This window comes from Peromyscus californicus, unplaced genomic scaffold (assembly GCF_007827085.1).
Source record: "Peromyscus californicus insignis strain IS unplaced genomic scaffold, ASM782708v3 Scaffold_5__1_contigs__length_169319896, whole genome shotgun sequence".
Lineage (NCBI taxonomy): Eukaryota > Metazoa > Chordata > Mammalia > Rodentia > Cricetidae > Peromyscus > Peromyscus californicus.
Window position 1 is genome coordinate 64366751 of NW_026294573.1, and position 21216 is coordinate 64387966.

At 43.2% G+C, this 21216-nt stretch overlaps 1 protein-coding gene across 1 annotated transcript in view; it reads right to left on the reverse strand.

Annotated features, from left to right (window-relative positions):
• Acer2 (alkaline ceramidase 2) overlaps nucleotides 1-12735 on the reverse strand; it is a 41274-nt gene extending 28539 nt beyond the window's left edge. Inside the window, exons 1-2 of the mRNA XM_052717870.1 lie at nucleotides 12533-12735; nucleotides 419-533 (exon numbers count right to left, since the gene is read on the reverse strand). Of these exons, the coding sequence (XP_052573830.1) occupies nucleotides 419-533; nucleotides 12533-12640 (223 nt within the window). The 5' untranslated portion in view covers nucleotides 12641-12735. The remainder of the gene's footprint in view (nucleotides 1-418; nucleotides 534-12532) is intronic.
• Nucleotides 12736-21216: the final 8481 nt, after the last annotated feature.

The following is a 21216-nucleotide window of genomic DNA, read 5'->3' on the forward strand; positions in this document are numbered from 1 at the left end:
CAGGCAGTAAATAAAAGTCAACACTATCTCCCTGTTAAGAATTCCCGAACTGCCGGAGAGGAAATGGAAATCACACAAGTATTTCACAGAACAATGAGGGACCAAACGTCTAAATATTTTTCTTTCTTCAAGTCCTTTTGAACCATATCTCATCAGACTTCAATTGTTTCAGAGGTCCTCAGACAACCGTGCTGGCACACCACAGTGGCTGCCCACAGACTCTGAGTGCCGGTCTGTGAGGGTTAGAGGCAGATCTGTTATCAAGGCGGCACTCAAGAGTCCTTTTGGCATCAGGGGAACAACGGCTAAGACGTCAGAGTGACTTTGGTTTACAAAACATTATGTTCAAAGGGGACAGGAAACGTTCGGGGTCCCACTTCCTCCCTTTCAGTCCCCGTTCCCACATGACTCCACTTACCCACTACAACTAGGAGAGTCCATATTAAGTAGATGCCGCTGTTGAAACACGTCGCGTACTGGCGGAACAGGCACATGCAGATGGGCGGTAAAATGAAAAACAAGACGTTGCTGATCTGGAAGGAAGGGCAACATGAAAGGTGAGTATTAAGTAAAAGCATAAAGAACGCTTGTTCCAAGTATGTCCTTCGCAAAGCGGGGTGAATGTGGCCATGCATCTTGTTTAAGCTCTACATTTTTAAATTGAAGACACCACGGTGGGGGTAAAACACAGAGCATCTTAAAGCCCATGTAGGGGGCTCCTTGTTGTCTCTTTTGATCATAGGAGCCACTGTGAGCAGCACCATCAGGCTAGAGGTGTAGCTCAGGGGCAGAGCCTCGGCCTAGCAGCAAACCCTGGGGTCAATACACACTTATCGGGAGGGAGAAGAACACGAATACTTGATCTATGAAAAGTTCCCAAACTCCTCGACTGATTCAAAGAGCCAGTAACTCTTGCTTTCTGCAGGAGGAAAGCACTCTTTCTATAGTGACTCTTAGTTACGCTGTCAGTTTTGGCATCCTAATCAAAACCTGTTCTTAGAAGAAAATCAAGTGTGTATGCTTCTTCCCAGCTCTAAAATATGATTGCTTGGCTGGGCATGGTGGCGCAGCACTCAGTCTGAGGCAGGAAGATCGGGAGTTCAAGGACAGTCAGCCACATAATGAGCCTGGGCAACATGAAACTGCCCCCCACCACACCACCTCCCACCCTGGCCCCCATCTGTATTCCGAAGAAAGAAAGAAAGAAAGAAAGAAAGAAAGAAAGAAAGAAAGGAAGGAAGGAAGGAAGGAAGGAAGGAAGGAAGGAAGGAAGGAAGGAAGGAAGGAAGGAAGGAAGAAAAAGAAAGAAAGAAAGAAAGAAAGAAAGAAAGAAAGAAAGAAAGAAAGAAAGAAAATTGTCTTTTAACTTGCAAATTTTATTTCTTCTTAAACCTATTATGTCTCCAGGAAGCACTCAACTGTTTTAAAAAATTAATAATGTTTTATCTAATGTAATATAGTATAGATATTATTGTCTGAATAATATGCAATCACTATTAAAATATCATTAGTCTAGCAAGGTAACTTAAACCCATATCCCAACTTCTTGGGAAGCTGAGACTGGAGGACTATGAATTTGATTAGTTGAATTTATGCAAACAATAAGTAAATAAGTAAACAAACCAGGGACTGGAGATATGGCTTAGCAATTAAGAGCACAGGCCACTCTCCCAGACGACCTGGGTTTGATTCCCAGAACCCATGTGATAGTTCACAGTCTTCACTCAGTTCCAGGGGATCCGATGCCCTCTCCTGGCCTCCACAAGCAATGCATGCATTTGGTGCACAGACAGACAAGCAGACAAAAACACCCATACATATAAAATAAAAAAATCAATCTTAATAAAAAAATAAGAGAAAAATATTAGTAAAAATAGAGGTAAGATATTGTACATTCTTTGGTTCATGCCAAGACTTTTAAACTCAGTGTAAATTTCTCACATATAGCAAGTCTCAGTTTGGAATAGTCATATCTCCTATGCTCAGAAAACATACTGTAAATTACAGTTCTACAACCTCACTCTAAGTTTTAAGAGCTGGGAAAGATCTCAGTTAGTAAGATGCCTGTCTGGTATTTATGAGGCCCTGCCTTCAACAGAATTACCACCACCACCACCACCACTACCACCACCACCACCACCACCACCACCAAAAAAAAAAAAAAAGGAGGAAGAAGGGGAGTTGGAGGATGGGGAGACGGAAAGGTAAGGGCAGGAGGCCGTAGCTGAGAGACAATGCCCTCACCAGAAAACAATTGGCTGGCTCCTCTATCTTATGTCTCCAGCCTTCAGAACTGTGAGAACCTTCTCATATTATAAACAACTAGGTTTAAGATATTTCTTTTTTTTTTTTTTTTTTTTTTTTTTTTTTTTTTTTTTTTTTTTGGTTTTTCGAGACAGGGTTTCTCTGTGTAGCTTTGCGCCTTTCCTGGAACTCACTTGGTAGCCCAGGCTGGCCTCGAACTCACAGAGATCCGCCTGGCTCTGCCTCCCGAGTGCTGGGATTAAAGGCGTGCGCCACCACCGCCCGGCTTAAGATATTTCTTATGGGAGCAGGACCAGATTTGGCGCTGGTGACTTGGCAATTCTACATTCAATAGCAGGTTTTTGAGGGTTTTCACCTTTGTTTTACACTCTTACCAACAGTGTACAAGGGTTCTAGTCCTCGCCGAAACTGTACATTATACCCTATTGTTCATCTTTAAAGTAAGGCCATTCAAGAAGGTATGCAATGGTAGGAACATTCAGCTTTCTCTCTCTTCTCTCTCTCTCTCTCTCTCTCTCTCTCTCTCTCTCTCTCTCTCTCTCTAAATTTATTTTTATTTCCTGTGCATTGGTGTTTTGCCTGAACACACGTCTGTGTGAGGGTGTTGGATCCCCTGGAACTGGAGCTACATAGTTGTCAGCTGTCACGTGGTTGCTGGGAACTGAACCAGGTCCTCTGGAAGAGCAGCCAGTGCTCTCAATTGCTGAGCCATCTCTCCAGCCTGACATTCAAACTTCTAAGTATCATCTCCAGTTGCTGAAGGAGGAGCTCTTGGTCCAGGCCTGTGCATGCAGAATATAAAGATAACATCTAAGTCTACATGGGCTTTAGCCCTGGAGGTGAGGTGGGAGGCATGCAGAGAAAAAAAAAAAAAAAAAAAAAAAAAGACTTTAAAAAACAAAACAAGTGACTCAGTAGTTAAGAGCACATGTTGCTCCTGCAGAGACCAGGGTTCACAGCACCCTCAGCAGGTGGCTCTTACAGCTGCCTATAACTCCAGCTCTAGGGAACACCATGCCTCATGACCTCAGAAGGCACTGCACTCACACACACACACACACACACACACACACACACACACACACACACACACTTAAAAACAAAAAAAAGAAGGCCAGAGAGATGGCTCAGTGGGTAAGAGCACTTGCTTCTTTTACAGAGGATCCAAGTTCAGTTCCCAACAGTAACGTGACAATTCACAGCCATCTCTAACTCCACTTCCAGACAATCCAACACTGTTTTCTGGCCCCCTCTAGCACTAGACATGTATGTGGTGTACACACAGAAACAAAACAGTCACACACATGATACAGAACAAGTAAATCTTCAAAAACTAGTAATAAAATAAATATCTTTGTTTGTTTGTATGTTTTTTGAGGCAGGGTTTCTCTGTGTAATAGCCTTGGCTGTCCTGGAACTTGCTTTGTAGATCAGGCTGGCCTTGAACTCACAAAGATCCACCCGCCTCTGTCTCCCAAGTGCTGGGATTAAAGGCATGCACCACTGTGGTAATTTGAATGTAATTGGCCCCCATAATCTCATAGGGAGTAGCACTGTTAGGAGGTGTGGCTTTGTTGGAGTGGGTATGGCCTTGCTGGAGGAAGTGTGTCACTGTAAGGGTGGGCATTGAGGTTTCCTATGCTCAGGATACCACCCAGTGTGACAGTTGACTTCCTGTTGCCTGCAAGATGTAGGACCATCAGCTACTCCAGCACCACATCTGCCTGCATGCAGCCATGCTCCCCATTATGACGATAATGAACTGAACCTCTAAAATTGTAAGGGAGCCACCCCAATTAAATTTTTTCTTTTTAAGAGTTGCCATAGTCATGGTGTCTCTTCACAGCGATAAAAACCTTAACGAAGACAGCCACCACCGCCCGGCAAAAATAAACCTTTAAAAAGTAGAAAGAACCAGACCTGGTTGCTCATGCCTGTAATCTCAGCTACTCTGGAGGTGAGGCAGGAGGATCCCAAGTTCAAGGCCTTCCTAAGCTACAGCTTGAATTAATAGCCAGTCTGGGCAACTTAGTGAGACCCTGTCTCAAAATTTAAAAATCCAAAGAGCAAGGTTGGTAAGACTCACTTGCCACTAAACCCAATGATCAGAGTTCAATTCCTGGGACCCACCAGGAGGAAGGGGAGAACCAACTCCTTCAGTTGTCCTCTGACCTCTACATACTGCTTACTGCCTCGCTCACCCACTACCTGTTTTCTTATACCACCCAGGACCACCAGTCCAAGGGGTGGCCCCACCCACAATGGGCTGGGCCTTCTCCATCAATCAGTAATGAAGCAAATGCCCTACAGATTTGCCTACAGGCTAGTCTCATGAAGACATTTTCTCAACTGAGAGACCCACATCCCAAATGACTCCAGCTTTTTTCAAGTTGACAAAAACCCACAACTAGATAGCACAGTCAGTAAAGATGAAAACTCAAAAACAAAGGCAAGGGGGTTTCCAAAAGACAGATGTGACCACCCCTGTTGGCTAATCCAGAAAGTGAGGGAGGCTCACAGGAACCGTATGGGCACCTGAACTCAGAGGAAGACAGCTAGGCAGAGGGGCTTTCCCCCAGACCTCAGAAACCACACTGGTAACATCCCAAAAATGATGTTCAAAAAGAAGTCAGGGCTAGGGCTATAGCTCAGTGATACAGTACTAGCCTAGCATGCATGAGGCCCTGGGTTCAATCCCCAAGGCCTGGGGGAAATAAGGAAGACTAAGGCAGACAGAATGGGGCTTACCTTACCTGCTGCATACACACGAGTTCCTGCTCATGCTATGAGCACAGCTTCTCACTTCTAGTGAAGACATTTAAAGACCCAGGGGCCGGCTAGAGAGATGACGCAGTGGTTCTGAGCACTGACTGTTCTTCCAGAGGTCTTAAGTTCAATTCCCAGCAACCACACGTTGACTCACAACCATCTATAGTGGGATCTGATGCCCTCTTCCGACATGAAGGCACACGTGCAGGTAGAGCATTCATATACATATATATATATATATATATATATATATATGTATATATATATATATATATATATATATATATATATATATTTTAAAGACCCAGGGGCACTTACAAAGCCATCCCTTGCTTTAAGGGGATATAAAGACCCAGAAGGCTCCTCCCACTGCCAATCCCAGGTTTCACCTCCAACTGGGTCATTCACATCTCAACTTTTTCCTTCACTAAGAAGAGTGAAGGCCATCGCACTATGCTCACATGCCCCATCATGTGATTTAAACTTGACTTTCATACAGTAGGGGAAAAAATAGATGAAATGGGAGATGGCGAAGGGAGAGAAGGAACAGAAAAACTGAATTGCAGCTGAATCGTTTTCCCTGCTGTTCATGGGCAAGCACTACCTCTAAGAAACATCTTACAAGTTAAAAATTCCTTTCTACCCTTCTCCCCAGAAATAAATCCTGTTCTGGATGCAAACCATCAACCCATTTCCTTGAATTTATGTGAAGGAAAGCAGACATGTCCCATACTGCAACGCTGTCATTGTGTGAAACTTTTCACCTTAGTGAACAAGGATTTAGCTCACTGCTGTTCACTGCTGCAGATAGCAAGAGGGCTTTTTCTTGTCTTGTTTTGTTTGGTTTGCCTCTTTTTGTTTGTCTGTTTTTTGTTTTTGTTTTTTTCAGGGAAAAGGATGCCAATTTGGAGTCTCCTTTACAATGCTGGGAAATACAGTGCACTTGGGGATGTGTTTGCTTGTTTGTGGTAGGATCTCAGGTAGCTCAGGCTGGCCTTGTAGTCCCTAGGTAGCCAAGAATGACCTTAAACTCCTGATCTCCTGTCTCTTCCTACCAAGCACTGCAATTACCCGTGTGCACAACACACACTTGCTCTATCACGCATCTTGACTTTTACTCCAATGTGTCTTTGTCCCCTGAAGGCCTATCGATATCTCTTGCTTCAGCCAAGTGGAACTATGACTGGCAAGCTGTCCATTACGTGGCTGTATAGATTCATGTTACCACAAGTAAGGGACATCCTTGTCGTGCATAAATGTGCTCGTATGCTATTCAGGAAGGGATGAGTTTGTTTACTGCACCTGCAGTAAAATTATGATACTTCAACATTATTATTTATTATTTACTTTGTTTTATGTTTTAGGGTTTTGAGAAGGGTCTCCGAGTGCAGCCTAGGCTGGCCTCAAGCCATCCCAATCTGCTGCTTCAGCCTTTCAAATGCTGGGACTCCAGGCATTTCCCGCCATTCCACAGTTATTTTTAAGTTCACATATAAGCACCCTTCTGATATATGCTCCCTACTAACACTAAAAATCATATTTTTTTTTTAAACTTCTCAACAGCCTGTCTACCAAGGCTTGCTGGCCACCACTCTTCCTTTTAAAGACATCACTATATGGAAAGGAAAAGCCTAAATTAGAGAGCGGCCGTTCTCAAAACAAAAAGAGGAAGGAATACCAAAATAAATACAGAAAGACAAACGAGTTATAGCTAGAGACAGACTCTGTGGCTCCATCTCTCCTGAGAAACAAGCTCTCATCCAAAAAACGCCGAGGGTCTGTAAAGTTGTACGTATGATAGTTCAGCTAAAGGGAGATTGCCTTAAGTTCACTGATGAATTATCCCTTGAAGAACTGGTTTGTTCCCTCTCTCCAGATAGTTTTGGGGTTTTGGTTTTTTTTGTTTTTGTTTTTGTTTTTTGTTTTTTGTTTTTTCGAGACAGGGTTTCTCTGTGAAACAGTCCTGGCTGTCCTGGAACTCACTCTGTAGACCAGACTGGCCTTGAACTCACAGAGGTCCGCCTTCTGAGTGCTGGGATTAAAGGTGTGTGCCACCACCACCTGGCCTTGTTTTTGTTTTTTTACTAAGGAAAACTACAACTTCAAAATCCATTGTTTCCTCTAAGAGTTCCTTATTCTGTGGATTCCTATCCAGCATTTGTTCCAAGGCCATCTTATGAACACACTGTACTCTTGCTCTGACAAATTGGAATGAGCCTTTCCCATAGATGTGGGGAGTCCAGACAAAGGCACAGGCAGGAAGCTTGCTGAACATAGGTTCAAGAGCAGCCTAGGACTCCCATCCTGGCTAAGTGTATTGTCTGTGCCTCCCAACTGCGTGCGGATTCCTAGTCCTCCACTACACTGCCCCATTCCTGCCTGTGGGGTGGCCAAATGTTTTGGTTTGCCAGGAACTCAGGGGGTCTTCCAGAGCACAGGACTTCCAGTTGTAAAAATCAAGAAAATTGGACAGGAGAGATAGTTGCTGCCACACCCAAGGACCTGAGTTCTATCCCTAAGCCCAAATGGTAGAAGGAGAGAACTGACTCCCACAAGTTGCCCCGTGACTTCCACATATACGCAACTACACACACACACACACACACACACACACACACACACACACACACACACTCCTAAATAAATAGGGGTGAAATACAGCACAGCAGGAGTGCTGACTGCTCTTGTAAAGGACTCAGGGTGGGTTCCCAGCACCACATAGCAGCTCACAACCCTTGGTAACTCCAGTTCCCAGGGGGATCTGATGCCCTCTTCTGGCCTCCATGCTTACTCCACATACATGGTGCACATATACACATAGAAAGCAAACATTCATACACATAAAATAAAATGTAAAGAAATTAAAATAAGTAAATGGAAATGCTTTTTAAGTTAATTAAAAATTGCAAGTAAAATACGTAGGATAAGTTTGGTCACCCTACTCAGAGGCCCCTTTGCAACCCTCCTCCAGGCCACACTATGCACACCCTGATGTGGTGTGCCAACAATACCTCAGCAGCTTGTATGTGTCACTATTATGAACCCAAATGCCCAGTGACTTATGTGACAGGCACATGGCAGTATATGCTTAGGCAAGCTACCAGCCAGGCAGAGTCTGTTCAAGAGAGAAGGGGACCCCCGACGTGGACACGTAAAGAGAGCTTAGCTTTCCTTGTGCTAGCTGGGTACAAAGGAGGAGGTAAGAGACCACGTGCTGATTTTATGCATATCTTTCACTCCCCTCCCCCAGTACCTGTTTATCTCTGTTTCCCAAGTCACTGGTCAGCAACAGAGCCTTCAAAGGCCAGACCCAGTGGTCACAAAGTCGACTCCACTTAGCCCCCAAAGGAGCCTCACATCTGGAAGCCTAGTATTGGGATGTTGAGGCAGGGTTTCTGTGAGCTCAGGGTCAGCCTGGGTTACAGAGTGAGTTCTAAGCTACATTAGGCTATAACATCTGACTCTGTCTTAAAAACCAAACCAAATAAACCCACACCATTCAACCCAGTAAGGATTGCATGTAGAAACAAACAAACAAACAAACAAACAAACAAACAACAGTATCCTAGGTGAGCAAGGAAAGGGAAAGAGTGAGTTCTCTTTGTTTTTTGAAACAGTGTAGCCCTGGCTGGCCTGCAGCTTACTACTTAGACTATGCTGGCCTGGGTCTCTCCGAGACCTGCCCACCTCTGCCCTAGTGCTAGGATTGAAGGCATGTGCTACCACACTGGCTTAAGTGGTGAATCCTTAGAAGAAAGGCTGGTATTTACTGGAAGCCAAAGACGGGTGATAAAAGGGTGGCGGCAAACGGTGGGAGGAAGCTGTGTACTCTCTCGGGTAGGCCTTTGGCAATAATGATCAGCATTTACAGTGCATGTTTTCAAGTCAGGTATGACTATTGACGCCTATAATTCCAGCACTTGGGGAATAGAGGCAAGACAACCAGGAGTGTAATGTCATCCTTGGCTACAAAGGGAGTTTTAACTGAACCTGAGCTACATAAGATCTCGTTTAAAAATAAATAGCCGGGCAGTGGTGGCGCACACCTTTAATCCCAGCACTTGGGAGGCAGAGGCAGGTGGATCTCTGTGAGTTCAAGACCAGCCTGGTCTACACAGCGAGTTCCAGGACAGACTCCAAAGCTACACAGAGAAACCTTGTCTCAAAAAAACAAAACATAAACAAATAAATAACATTTTAATTTGGGCAGGTGTCACATGCCTGCAATCCTGGTATTTTACAGGCTAAGGCAAGAGGATCACTGGAAGTTTTAGGTCAGTTTGTTTTACATTAGCAGGTTCCAGGCCAGTTAGGACTACTGACTGGTAAAACTATATCTCAAAATAAAGACAGAAGCAAAAACCCAACGAATACTCTCAACACAGCAATTCTCCAGTGAGAAGTAATACTGGTAAAGCACAACTATGTGGGCCAGATATATAGCTCAGAGGTTGAATGCTTGTCTATCATGCACAAAGCCTCAGGTTTGACACCCCCGCCCCGTGATGAAAAAAAGAAAAAAAAGTATATCCAGATGTGTTTATGTGGACTTCCTCTGTACCTCTCTTCAAAAGCCAAAATGAAAGCAATAATGCATCCAGAAACGTCTCTATATGTTCATCAGGAAGGAGTTAAGTGACTAAGTGAACTGTGGCCAATCTGTTACAGGGAGCATGGGAAGAGGAAGGCAGTTCTGTACAGCCAGAGTGACGGTTGGGAGCACAAAGGTCCTTGCACTCACAGATAAGCACTAGGGGAAGCAGGAATGTTAAACATACAGGGTTGTGTCTTCTGCGGAAGAGATGTTTAACCTGTTTTCCACCCAGAAGGCTAGGAATGGAGGTGGACTACGTAGGGAGACCCTGTCTTAAAACAAAAGAGATAAGCAAGGTGGTGCAGGCCTTTCGTTTTAGCACTCTGGAGGCAGAGGCAGGCAGATCTCTGTGAATTTGAAGCCAGTTTGGTCTACACAGTGAGACCCAGGCCAGCCAGAGCTACATGGTGAGACCCTGTCTCAGAACAAACAGGAGCTAGAGCGATGGCTCATTGGTTAAGAGCACTGACTGACCTTCCAAAAGACCTGGGTTCAATTCCTAACACCCACATGGCGGCTCATAGCTATCTGTAACTCCAGTTCCTAGGGGCCTGACAACCTCACCCAGACATACATGCAAGCAAAACATCAAAAGCTCGAAATAAAAAACAAAAAAACCACAAATGAACAAATGAATAATGAAGCCTGCTGTCTTATCATGAGGCCCTTAGGAGATGCTTATCATCAACAATTCATTGGTGTTCTCCATGCATGAGAAAGAACGGTTCAGGAAAGGCCTGTGATAGCATCAGCACACGGGCAGAGCCATGGTGAAACAGAAATGGTTTGGGGGCTTACACATAACAACCGGCTGACCACCTATTTCTCTGTAACCTTCCACATATATTCCGGAGAAAAATATGGTGGTTTATTAATCCCAAAGAAAAAAAAATTGTCAGGTAGATGGGCTAGATTAAGGGGTCACAAACACCGCAGCTCTTTTCTGAAACAGAGCTTGGTCCTCACTGTCTAAGCTCCCGGGAGGTTAGGCTGAAAAGAAAAAAGGAGCCAGGTGCACAGGCCACTTGAGAAGCTGGGCTGGGAGGACATCCAGTTGAGTTCCAGTCTGGGCTCTACAGGAAGACCCTTGTCAGACAGGGAAAAGCTAAGCGGAGCGGGCAGAGGAGAAGGAAGCGAAGAGGAGGGAAGGTAGATCACTGTCTCCCCCTCCCCTAGCACTGGGGGTTTTTCAAGGCTGGCAAAAGCAGCTATGCACGAGCGTTGAGGGACCTAATGACAGGGCTGACTCTCTGCAGGCCTCACACTGCACAGGAAACTGCCATGGTGGGTGTTCAAGAACCCGACACCAGTCTGTCATTCCCTCAACTCTGTGAAGTCTTTAGTATTTCTCAGCAAATTTCCACTTGGTACCACTGGTGTTTCTCCTCGTTGAAAGTACCTTGCCCTGCTCCGGCCCTTCTGTGGGTGCCTGTGTGTACCTGAGAGCAGCATGCTTCACCAGGTTGTGTACTAGGAAAAGTGTGGCCACTTCCACTAACTAGATCTTTTCCTATGTCTCTGAATTTCAAAAGTCTGGTTTCCTTGAGCAACTAACCTGGCCATATAAGAAGGTGGTGGCGCATGCCTTTAATCCCAGCACTTGGGAGGCAGAGGCAGGCAGATCTCTGTGAGTTCAAGGCCAGCCTGGCCTACAAAGTGAGTTCCAGGAAAGGAGCAAAGCTACACAGAGAAACCTTGTCTCGAAAAAAAACCAAAAAAAAAAAAAAAAAAAGAAGAAGTCTGGATGCTGATGGGGAGGACAATGTTTTTTAGCACTGAGGTGAGGCAAGGTGGAGAATTCTGGGTTGTAGCCCCAGACATACCAGCATGTGGGCATGACAGCTCCCTCAATAGCCTAGTCTTTTCACCATGGGAATAAAAGAGTAATACAAACAAAAACGGGGTGGGGGAGGGGATCAAAAGTAAAGGACGGAGCGGGGCGGAAATAAAAGAGACCAGAGATCTATCCAGGCAATAATGCCCGATTCTTGCTGAGGACATTCTTCCAGAAATCCAAGAGGGGGGAAAAATCCTAAATAACAATCTCATACTCACAATGACTCAAACCAGGAGTTCCTGTTTTCTGTGTTTGAACAGCAAAAAAAGATAAGCCAGAAAAATGATCATGCAAAGTCACATTGGGTACCAGAATCCTGAGCGATGGGCACAGGGAAAAAGCAGGGACATTTCCTCTTCTGGGGACGACCCTTCCCTCCCACAGACCAAAAGCCTAGGTTTCTGAAATTTCCGCTTGTCCATATCCAGGGACCTAGGCAAGTCCAGAAAACCCACACGATATCACTTCCAAATTTCACTGTCACCCCCAGGAGCTGGCTCAAAACTGGACTCTAAAAGCAACAAGAAAAAGAACTCAAAGTAATTAACTTAATTCTGGGCAGAAATAATTCCATCAGTATTGTCATAGTTTAGTGGAAAGGGCATGCCGACTAGTGGGAGTGGGCCCATGTCCCGGACTCCACTCTCCCAGTGCGTCCAAAGCAGGTACTCAGGGCAAAAGCGCACAATGAGATCCAGGTCACGCCACAAAGATCCTAAGCAGGGAGGAAGGGACCAGCCCCTGTGGGTTCACACCCCCCAACTAACCCAAACTGGAAGAATGGGTTGACGCGGACCGGACCCCTGGCTCCAGGACCAGGGGAGCCAAACAAGACAATAGAGCCATCAGAAGAAAATGACAGGAAGAGCTGGAGGAGCCCAGATGCCCTGGATAGGGATCGGAGAGGGGTGCAGAAATGGAGCTGGAAGCAGCGCCGGGAGAAGGGGGCGTGGAGTGACTCCTGCCTCGGACATCCACGGTCACCCACTGCCTGCTTCCAGGCTCCACAGCCCCGGGGACAGCTCCCTCCCTCCGCCCGCCTGCCCTCCCGCTCCTGCGTCCCGCACCGTGTTGTAGAACTCGGCGATGGCAGGCACGATGGTGTAGTTGTCCTCGCACCAATCCACCTCCGAGCTGCCAGCCCGCAGATGGTCCCACCAGTGCGGGACGACCATGGCCGCTCTGGAGCATCGGAGCAGCTTCTCCGCAGCGGCGACCGGCCCGAGCGGCTGCGGGGCACCCGGTGCGTCTGCCGCTTTATGCGGTGCGGGACAGCCTCCGGATGAGGCGCCTCCCCGCGGGCCTCCCCAACCGGGCTGCTCCCGCCCGCCACCCCCGCCCCCCCGTTGCAGACCCGCCCCGGCCCCGCCCCTGGGAGTCCCGGAGCATGACGGCCACGCCCACTCGGGGCGGGACCTGACAGGCCGAAAGCCCCGAAAGGGAGGGGGTGGAAGTGGGGGCTGCAGCCACCGGCTCTCCAGCTCTGCGCTTGGTGGCAAAGGCCTTTAGAGTCGCTCTTGTCCACCTGCATCCCGGTTGTGTAAAGAACGCCAGAATCCACCACCACCACCACCACCCTCCGCGCGCGCCGTAAAAATGTAAAATATGGAGAAACGCAAGAACATCCGGAGCCCTTTGGACTCCTTGGGAGTTCGCAGCAATGTGCTTCACTGCGCTTGGGACGCCGGTTCTCACGCCTACGGAAGGCTCTTGTTCCTCTTGAAGAAGGGACAGCTCTACCAGATGGCGACTTGCTGCTGCTGGTGGGGCAGAAATACCCTCCAGGCTGTAGCAACAGGTTCTCTGGTCACTTCCAAGAAGCCTGGGCTACCCACTCCCCAGGGGAGTGTTTCTGCAGTACTGTGTCCCTGTCCTTCTTAAGTCGTTTATGGGGAGCATAGGCTTGGGGAAAACCTTCAGCCAACCCAACCCATAGAGGATGTAGTATAGCAGCTAAGAACACACAAGTTCAGGACATAATACACACATAGTACTATAGTACATGTAGTAATATGTGCCGGGCTCTACTGGGGGAGTGTCCATATGTCTCCCATTAGGTGTCCCGGGCGGGCATCCCACGCAATGGGTTCTATTAACAACCCCCTTTCTGTCAGTGTGTTAGAGCTAATCAAGTTTAGGCCGGATGACCTTTGATCTGCTCATAATGGCTTTTCGTCTGTGATTATTCTGTAGTTTCTAAATACAAGCCAGCTAGTTCCTAAGATTTTTTTTTTGTCTGTTTGTTTTTTGTTTTTCGAGACTGGGTTTCTCTGTGTAGTTTTGCGCCTTTCCTGGAACTCACTCTGTAGACCAGGCTGGTCTTGAACTCACAGAGATCCGCCTACCTCTGCCTCCCAAGTGCTGGGATTAACGGCCTGTGCCACCACCGCCCTGGCAGAAACCATGTTATTCTTTTCAGTGGCAACTCGGGGCCACCTTCTTCTTGGGAAGTTCCAGGTAAGGACAATGGTAGAGAACACCCTGGGCAGCAAATTACACTGGTTGTCATTTCCGTGCTCAGACCGGCCTGCCTTCTCTCCTGACTGGAGCACCTGTAAGCAGTGCATCCGCGTCTGTCTTCCACAGATCCCCACACAGCCATTTCCATCTCCATGGCAGAAGCTTTGGGTCTCCACTAGGAAATCCAGCTTTATTTCCTAGGGACCAAATAATTCCTTGTATCTTCATTATCCCACCTTCTTCCTTTCCAGAGCCAGGCCCACTGTCTCCTGGAACTCAAGGAAGAGAACATACTCTGCAGCCTTCTTCTAGGGTCAGTCATGAGCTAGCAAGAGGGAGCAGGCCAGAGCCACAGAAGAAAAATGCACTGTTAATGACTCCCTGTCATTAACACCGAACACCAGCCATCCAGCAACAAAGCTACTTTCTCATGTGATCATACTTTACTCCTCCTAATAGCTTAGGTGAAAATAAGCTGGGTGTGGTAGCACATGATTGTAATCCCCCAAACAAAGACTATCCACATTCATTCATTCTAATAATATAAAACACTGTTATTATATGTGCCAGATTTTCTCAAGTTGTGGTCCACAAAGTCAAAATGTTTCCTGTTAATGCTGTGGCATTATCTACTGTAACTGGAGGCTTTTCTCTGTCCTTCCTGGTCCCACAGTCACTTTAAAAACTGAGTGAGTATTTAACTCACTCAGAGGCTTATATTAATTATAAATGCTTGGCCAATGGCTCAGACTTATTACTAGCTAACTCTTACACTTATTTGGTTTTTGTTTATTTTTGTTTTTTTGAGACAGGGTTTCTCTGAGTTTTGTTGCCTGTCTTGGATCTCGCTCTGTAGACCAGACTGGCCTTGAACTCATAGAGATCCACCTGCTTCTGCCTCACGAGTGCTGAGATTAAAGGTGAGCACCACCACTGCCCAGCTAGCTCTTATATTTAAATTAACCCATTTCTATTAATCTATGTATTGCCACATGGCCCGTGGTTTACAGGTTCTTTCACATCTTGCTTCTTGGGTGGCTCTCAACATCTGCCCTGACTATATCCTTCTTCATCTCCATCTTCAGTTTTAATGTACCATCTAACCTTATTCTGCCTCGTCATTGGCCAAACAGCTTTATTTATCAACCAATGAGAGCACCACATATTCACAGCATACAGAAAGACATCCTGTAGATGAATTTCTAAACGGTCTTAATAAATAAAAACACAGAGCCAAATATAGGGGTGAAAGCCTTAGACAAAGATCAGAGGAATAGGACACACCATGAGCTAACCTCACCCCACCAACTCCACAGCTTCCAAAGAAAGCAACTTCCTGTCTACCCAGGCCTTGCTGTTCTGCCATCTGATTTGGTCTCTGTCTAGCTACATCATTTCCTCTTCCTGGCCAGCTATGTCACTTCCTCTCTGTACAGGCCTCCAGAACTCTATGGTTGGTACTGGGATTAAAGGCATGTGTCACCACACTTGGCTGTGTTCCCTAGTGTGGCCTCGAACACACAGAGATCCTGCCTGCTAAGTGATGAGATTAAGGGCATGTGCTACCACTGCCTGACTTCTTTGTTTACTCAAAATGGCTTGCTATTTCCTCAGATCTCCTGGCAAACTTTATTTATTAAAGCACAAATAAAATATCACCACATTTTCCCTTGTTTTGGTCTAATAAAAATAAAAAATAATAAAAGAAAATTATAATATAGGAAAACCTATATACAATAAGTACAATAGCAATATACAATATATACAAGCAATAAATACATCAACAATGTCTAGTCCGTTTGCATTTGACAAACTCAGAGAAAATATTCCATTATCTATCCTATTTTGGTGAGTTCAAAATGTACCTAATTCACTTTCTATCCTAACTTATATTACCAACAGAAAATTATCTTATGTCTTTCAAACTTACACACTTAACACCTCTTAGTGAGTTTCTTTTCTGAATTCCTTAACAAGGAAAATGATAACTACAACTATCTAATCTTCAACTGCCTCAGAGACCCAAGAAGGAAATAATATTACCTAGCAAAACAGGAAGTGCAAACAAGCAACTTCCAAAAAATGAGTTATGACAGAAACAGCCAGCTGCCTGGACAGTCACCAGAGGTTTCTCTGCAATGTTGGGGCATCATCTTCAGCCTACAGACTTAGCGTATCTGACAGACTCACTTGTGAAGTAGAATGTACACAATGCCTACAGCTTGACCTCATATTCAGTGCATTCCATGTACCAGATAAACTTGAATTCTGCCAGTGTCCTGTCATGATTCAGGATTTTAAATTCTGAAAATTGCTGGTGTTTTTGGAATTTGGCTGCCCATTCTTCTCAGCTTGTGGGTGGCTTCATCTCCTTTATTAAATGCCAATTTACCATCGAGAGGTTAGACTCCACCAGCCTAGTTACTCCTTCAAGAATAACTGTTTCAGCTACTGTTCCACTGCACACCAGAAGCCATCAGTCCACTGCCCATTCAGCTGCCTTCGAAGAAATGGGCACTGTGCCTATTCTGGATTGCAAAGTCACTTCAGCGATGGTGCCATATTGTCCTGGCCTGAGAGGACGCCTGTTGCCAAAGCTGCAATAACACTTGTCTTGGCAAGAATTGGTAGTCCTTTGTTTTATGTTCTGTTTGTTCACATCCTGCCAGCAGTCCATTCGAGGGCACTTTGTTGCCCGGCTAACTTTTGTCACAGTGAAAGTTAACTCCATATGCAGTTTTCTTCAATGCCCATATCTTCTCTGAAGTAGATTGGTGCTGTCAGGAGTTGACATGTCTCATAGTCATAAAAAAAAGAAAAAAATATATGTTATTAAACATCTTAAATGCCATATTCTGTAGATCTCTGAAGGTTTTGAAGATGACCTATCTAAAATATATCTCTACGTGACCTTGAAAACATATCCAGTATGACTACAAGTTCAATTGTAATGTCTAACTACTAACTTTCATTTCTTTATATCCTAATAGTTGGTAATAATAACTTTCAAGGATTAGAAAATTGCATTACATTGTTAAATGAACTATATAGGTACAATATCCTGAACAAGATTAGAAATACATGTATAGTATTTTCTAACAAAATCAATCTCAAATTTGTATCAATATACATAATTTGTATACAATATACAAAAATCCAATCCAATGTAAAATATTTAGAACTAAAATATTTAAAAGTAGATTCAATAATCGACCTTTTTATCTATATCATGTCTATATCCTCTCTTTTTTTTTCAGAGTAGATTCAAAAATCTACCTCTTATCTATATCCTCTTTTTTTTTTCAAACAAGAACCTTAAATCCAATCTCCTTTGTTTAGCCTCTTTCCTGACCATTAATAATAACAACTTGTAATCAACCATCCTAAACAATGACAATTATCCCAAACCCAAAACCCATTGAAAGACCATAAACCATCTGCCCCACCTCTTGGGAATGTGGGTGTCATGTTCTTAAAATTGCTTCCTGCTGTTTGTGGGTGAAAGCATCTTTAGGAGATCCTGAAAAGAAAAATTTTGGGTTAATTGTCAAGTTCTGGGAGAGGGCACTGTATCATTTGTTGTCCAGTTTCTGCATAATGCAAAAGTGCAAAAATGCCAGACTTATCTCAAGTCCTCGATCAAATAGTCTATGAGGCTCGATCATCTCAGCTAGCCATCTCGAAATTGTCCTGAGCAGTTTGTAGTCCAAAGCTGATCTTTGGGTGATGTTTGTCAGTTTGGTGGTTTTATTATTGTTCATGTGGAATTGTCATTGTGGGGCCCCATCATCTTTCTGGAGACTTCAAATTTGCTGTTAGGACTGGTCATGATTCCCTGCAGAAAACTGATAAGAGACTCCAACACAAAAACATGTGAAGACAGCTAAATGAAGCCTTTTTTTGAGAATTAGTTAGTATTCTATATGACCATTAATATAACAAAAGTTTTAAAATATATATATATATAAATCTTATAAATTTTAATATAAAACTCATACCTTAAGAAAAGTTTAAAGGTCAAAACAGAACTAAAGAATTGAGATTAGTGGCAATAGAATAGTCCCTTAATTTTGGTTTTCTTCTTTTCCATATCAGATGACTCTTTCTTCTGACATGATACAGAGATTTTTGCATTTTTCTTTTAACAAACATGCTTGGGTTTAGAGAAGGAGAGAGCAATTCTCCAACTCCAAAGTCAGCTTTAATTTTTAATTGAACTGGGACTACAAAAAGACCATTTGTGTTAAGTGTTTGTAGAGAAGAGCAGAAACAAATATTTAGGAAGACTTACGAAATTTTATATGTAATATACCAATAGACCAATTTACTCCTTTTCTTGGGACATTTTTTTCTAGATGATTTGTTCTTTTTCTTCAGATGTCTCATTTATCCAGTGTTCTTCAGATTCCTTAGCCTTCATTCTCCTGAAAGACTAAAACAAAAACCCTTCCCCAACCTAACTTCAGGGAGGTTCCCTTTTGGCAAGTTATATCTGATTAAATGAAAAGCATGTGTTAGTGGTATAAGTTAGTTTAAATTGGATGGTCATACTGTTTGATGAACTATCACCTCTTCTAATTAAGAGGTCTCTCTTGTTCAAATCGAACCTTTACCAATTTTGATAGTATCCACAGCTTATCTTCTCCTGTAGAAACAAAGGCAAAACCTCATCCCCAATGTAACACAGTCCTGGTTTCCATTCTGAGGTCAGCACATCTTTAAAGTATATAGACTGATTTAATTCTGTAGCTTTTTCTATTATCTAATGTCTCTCTGCAGCTGTTGTTCCTTTCTCATTAGCATTGAGAAAATTCAAAGTAAATAGAGCATTATGCAGTCTGTTTCTGGGGGGTTTTGTTACCCCTTTCTGTTTACTTAGCATATCCTTTAGAGTTTGATTTGATCTTTCTATGACTGCTTGGCTTGTAGGATTATGTGGTATACCTGTAATATGCTTTATATTGTAATAAGCAAAAACTGTTTCATTTCAACATAAACATATGCTGGAGCATTGTCATTTTTAATTTGTGCAGGTATACCCATGATGGCCATAACTTCTAGCAAATGCGTGATTACAGAATCAGCTTTTTCAGAACCCAAAGCAGTTGCCCATTGAATTCCTGAATAAGTATCAATAGTATGGTGTACATATTTCAACTTTCCAAATTCTGCAAAGTGAAACACATCCATCTGCCAAATTTCATTCCTCTGAGTACCCTTTGGTTTACATCCTGCTGGTAGTGGAGTCTGATTACAAAAAGAACAAGTAGGACATTTCCTTACAATTTCCTTGGCTTGTTGCCAGGTTATGGAAAAATCCTTTTTTAAACCTTTACTATTGACATGATGTTTTTTATGAAATTCTGAGGCCTCCAGCACATTTCCTATTGATAGTTTATCAATCTTGTCATTACCTTGTGCTAGGGGGCCTGGCAGACTTGTATGGGATTGGATGTGAGTTATGTAAAAAGGATGCTTCCTATTCCTGATTATGTCTTGTAATTGAATAAATAGTGAAATTAATTCTAACTCATCAGGGATAAATTTTGCAGTCTCAATATGTAAGGCTACCCTTTCAGCATACTGAGAGTCAGTAACTATGTTGAGAATTTCAGAAAAATCCATTAATACCAACAGAATAGCATACAATTCCGATTCTTGAACCGAATTATAAGGACTTTGAACCACTTTACTTAAATTTTCTGACTTGTAATCTGCCTTTCTTGTTTGTTTGCATCTGTATAAAATGCACAGGCTTCAGATATGGGTGTTTCCTAAACAATTCGAGGCAGAATCCACTCAGCTCTCTTTATAAATTGAATTCTATCACTTTTGGAATATTTGCTGTTAATCTCTCCCAAAAAAATTACTGCAAGTTCTTTGCCAAGGTTCACTTTCTGCCCATAATTTGTCAATTCCATCCTTAGTTAAAGGTACTACAATTTCTGCTGGGTCTATTCCTGCTAATTGATGAAGTCTCAATTTTCCTTTTAAAATCAAGTCAGAGATCTTTTCCACATAAGTGTTTAATTTTTTACTCTGTTTGTTTGGTAGAAATATCCATTTCAATATAATATCTTTCTTCTGCATTAAAATTCCTGTAGGAGAATGCTTAGAGGGTAAAAATAACCAAAATGCAAACTAGCTTTGGATCCACATGATCCATGTGTCCTTCCTGTACTTTCTTTTCTACCAAGGCCAATTCTTTCTCAGCTTCAGCTGATAATTCTCTTGGACTATTTAAGTCCTTGTCACCTTCTAAGGTTTTGAACGAATTACTTAGTTCATCATTTTTTATCCCAACAACAGTTTGTAGATGGGAAATATTTCTGAATAATCTTTGAAAGTCATTAAGAGTCCATAATTGATCTCTCCTAATTTGCACCTTTTGGGGTCTAATTTTTTTGTAGACTTATTTTATATCCTAAATAATTAATAGAATCTCCTCTTTGTATCTTTTCAGGAGGAATTTGTAATCCCCAGCAAGGCAACATTTTCTTTACTTCTTCAAACTTCCTTTCTAAAGTATCTGTATTTGAATCAGCTAGTAAAATATCATCCATGTAATGATAAATTATAGATTTAGGAAATTGTTTATGTATTACTTCTAATGACTGTCATATAAAATATTGGCACAGGGTTGAGCTATTTAACATTCCCTGTGGGAGAACCCTCCATTGATATCTCTTGACCAGCTGAGAATTATTATAAGTAGGCACCGTGAAGGCAAATCTTTCTCTGTCTTTTTCTTATAAGGGTATTAAGAAGAAACAGTCTTTTAAATCAATAACTATAAGAGGCCAGCCTTTATGTAATGAAGTGGGCAAAGAATTCCAGATTGTAAAGAGCCCATTGGCTGAATTGCTTTGTTAATTGCTCTTAGGTCTGTTACCATTCTCCACTTACCAGATTTCTTTTTAATAACAAATACAGGAGAATTCCAAGGGCTGGTTGATTCTTCAATATGCTGAACATTTAACTGCTCTTGTACCAGCTCTTTCAAGGCCTGCAGTTTCTCTGTTGTTAAAGGTCATTGCTGAATGCATACAGGCTTGTCTGTTAACCATTTTAAAGGTAGAGTTGTTGGTGTCTTTGAAAGATCAGCAGTTGTTGTGCCCTGTTCTTGTACAATTTGGATGGCTGGTGACTACTCTTTATAAAAATACCTCTTAATATTTCTCTCAAAAACATGTGTTAGTTTATGGTTTGTTTCTGAGGTTGGAGGAATGTTAATCTGAATATTCCATTGTTGTAATATATCATGACCCCATAAATTCATAGCTATATTAGC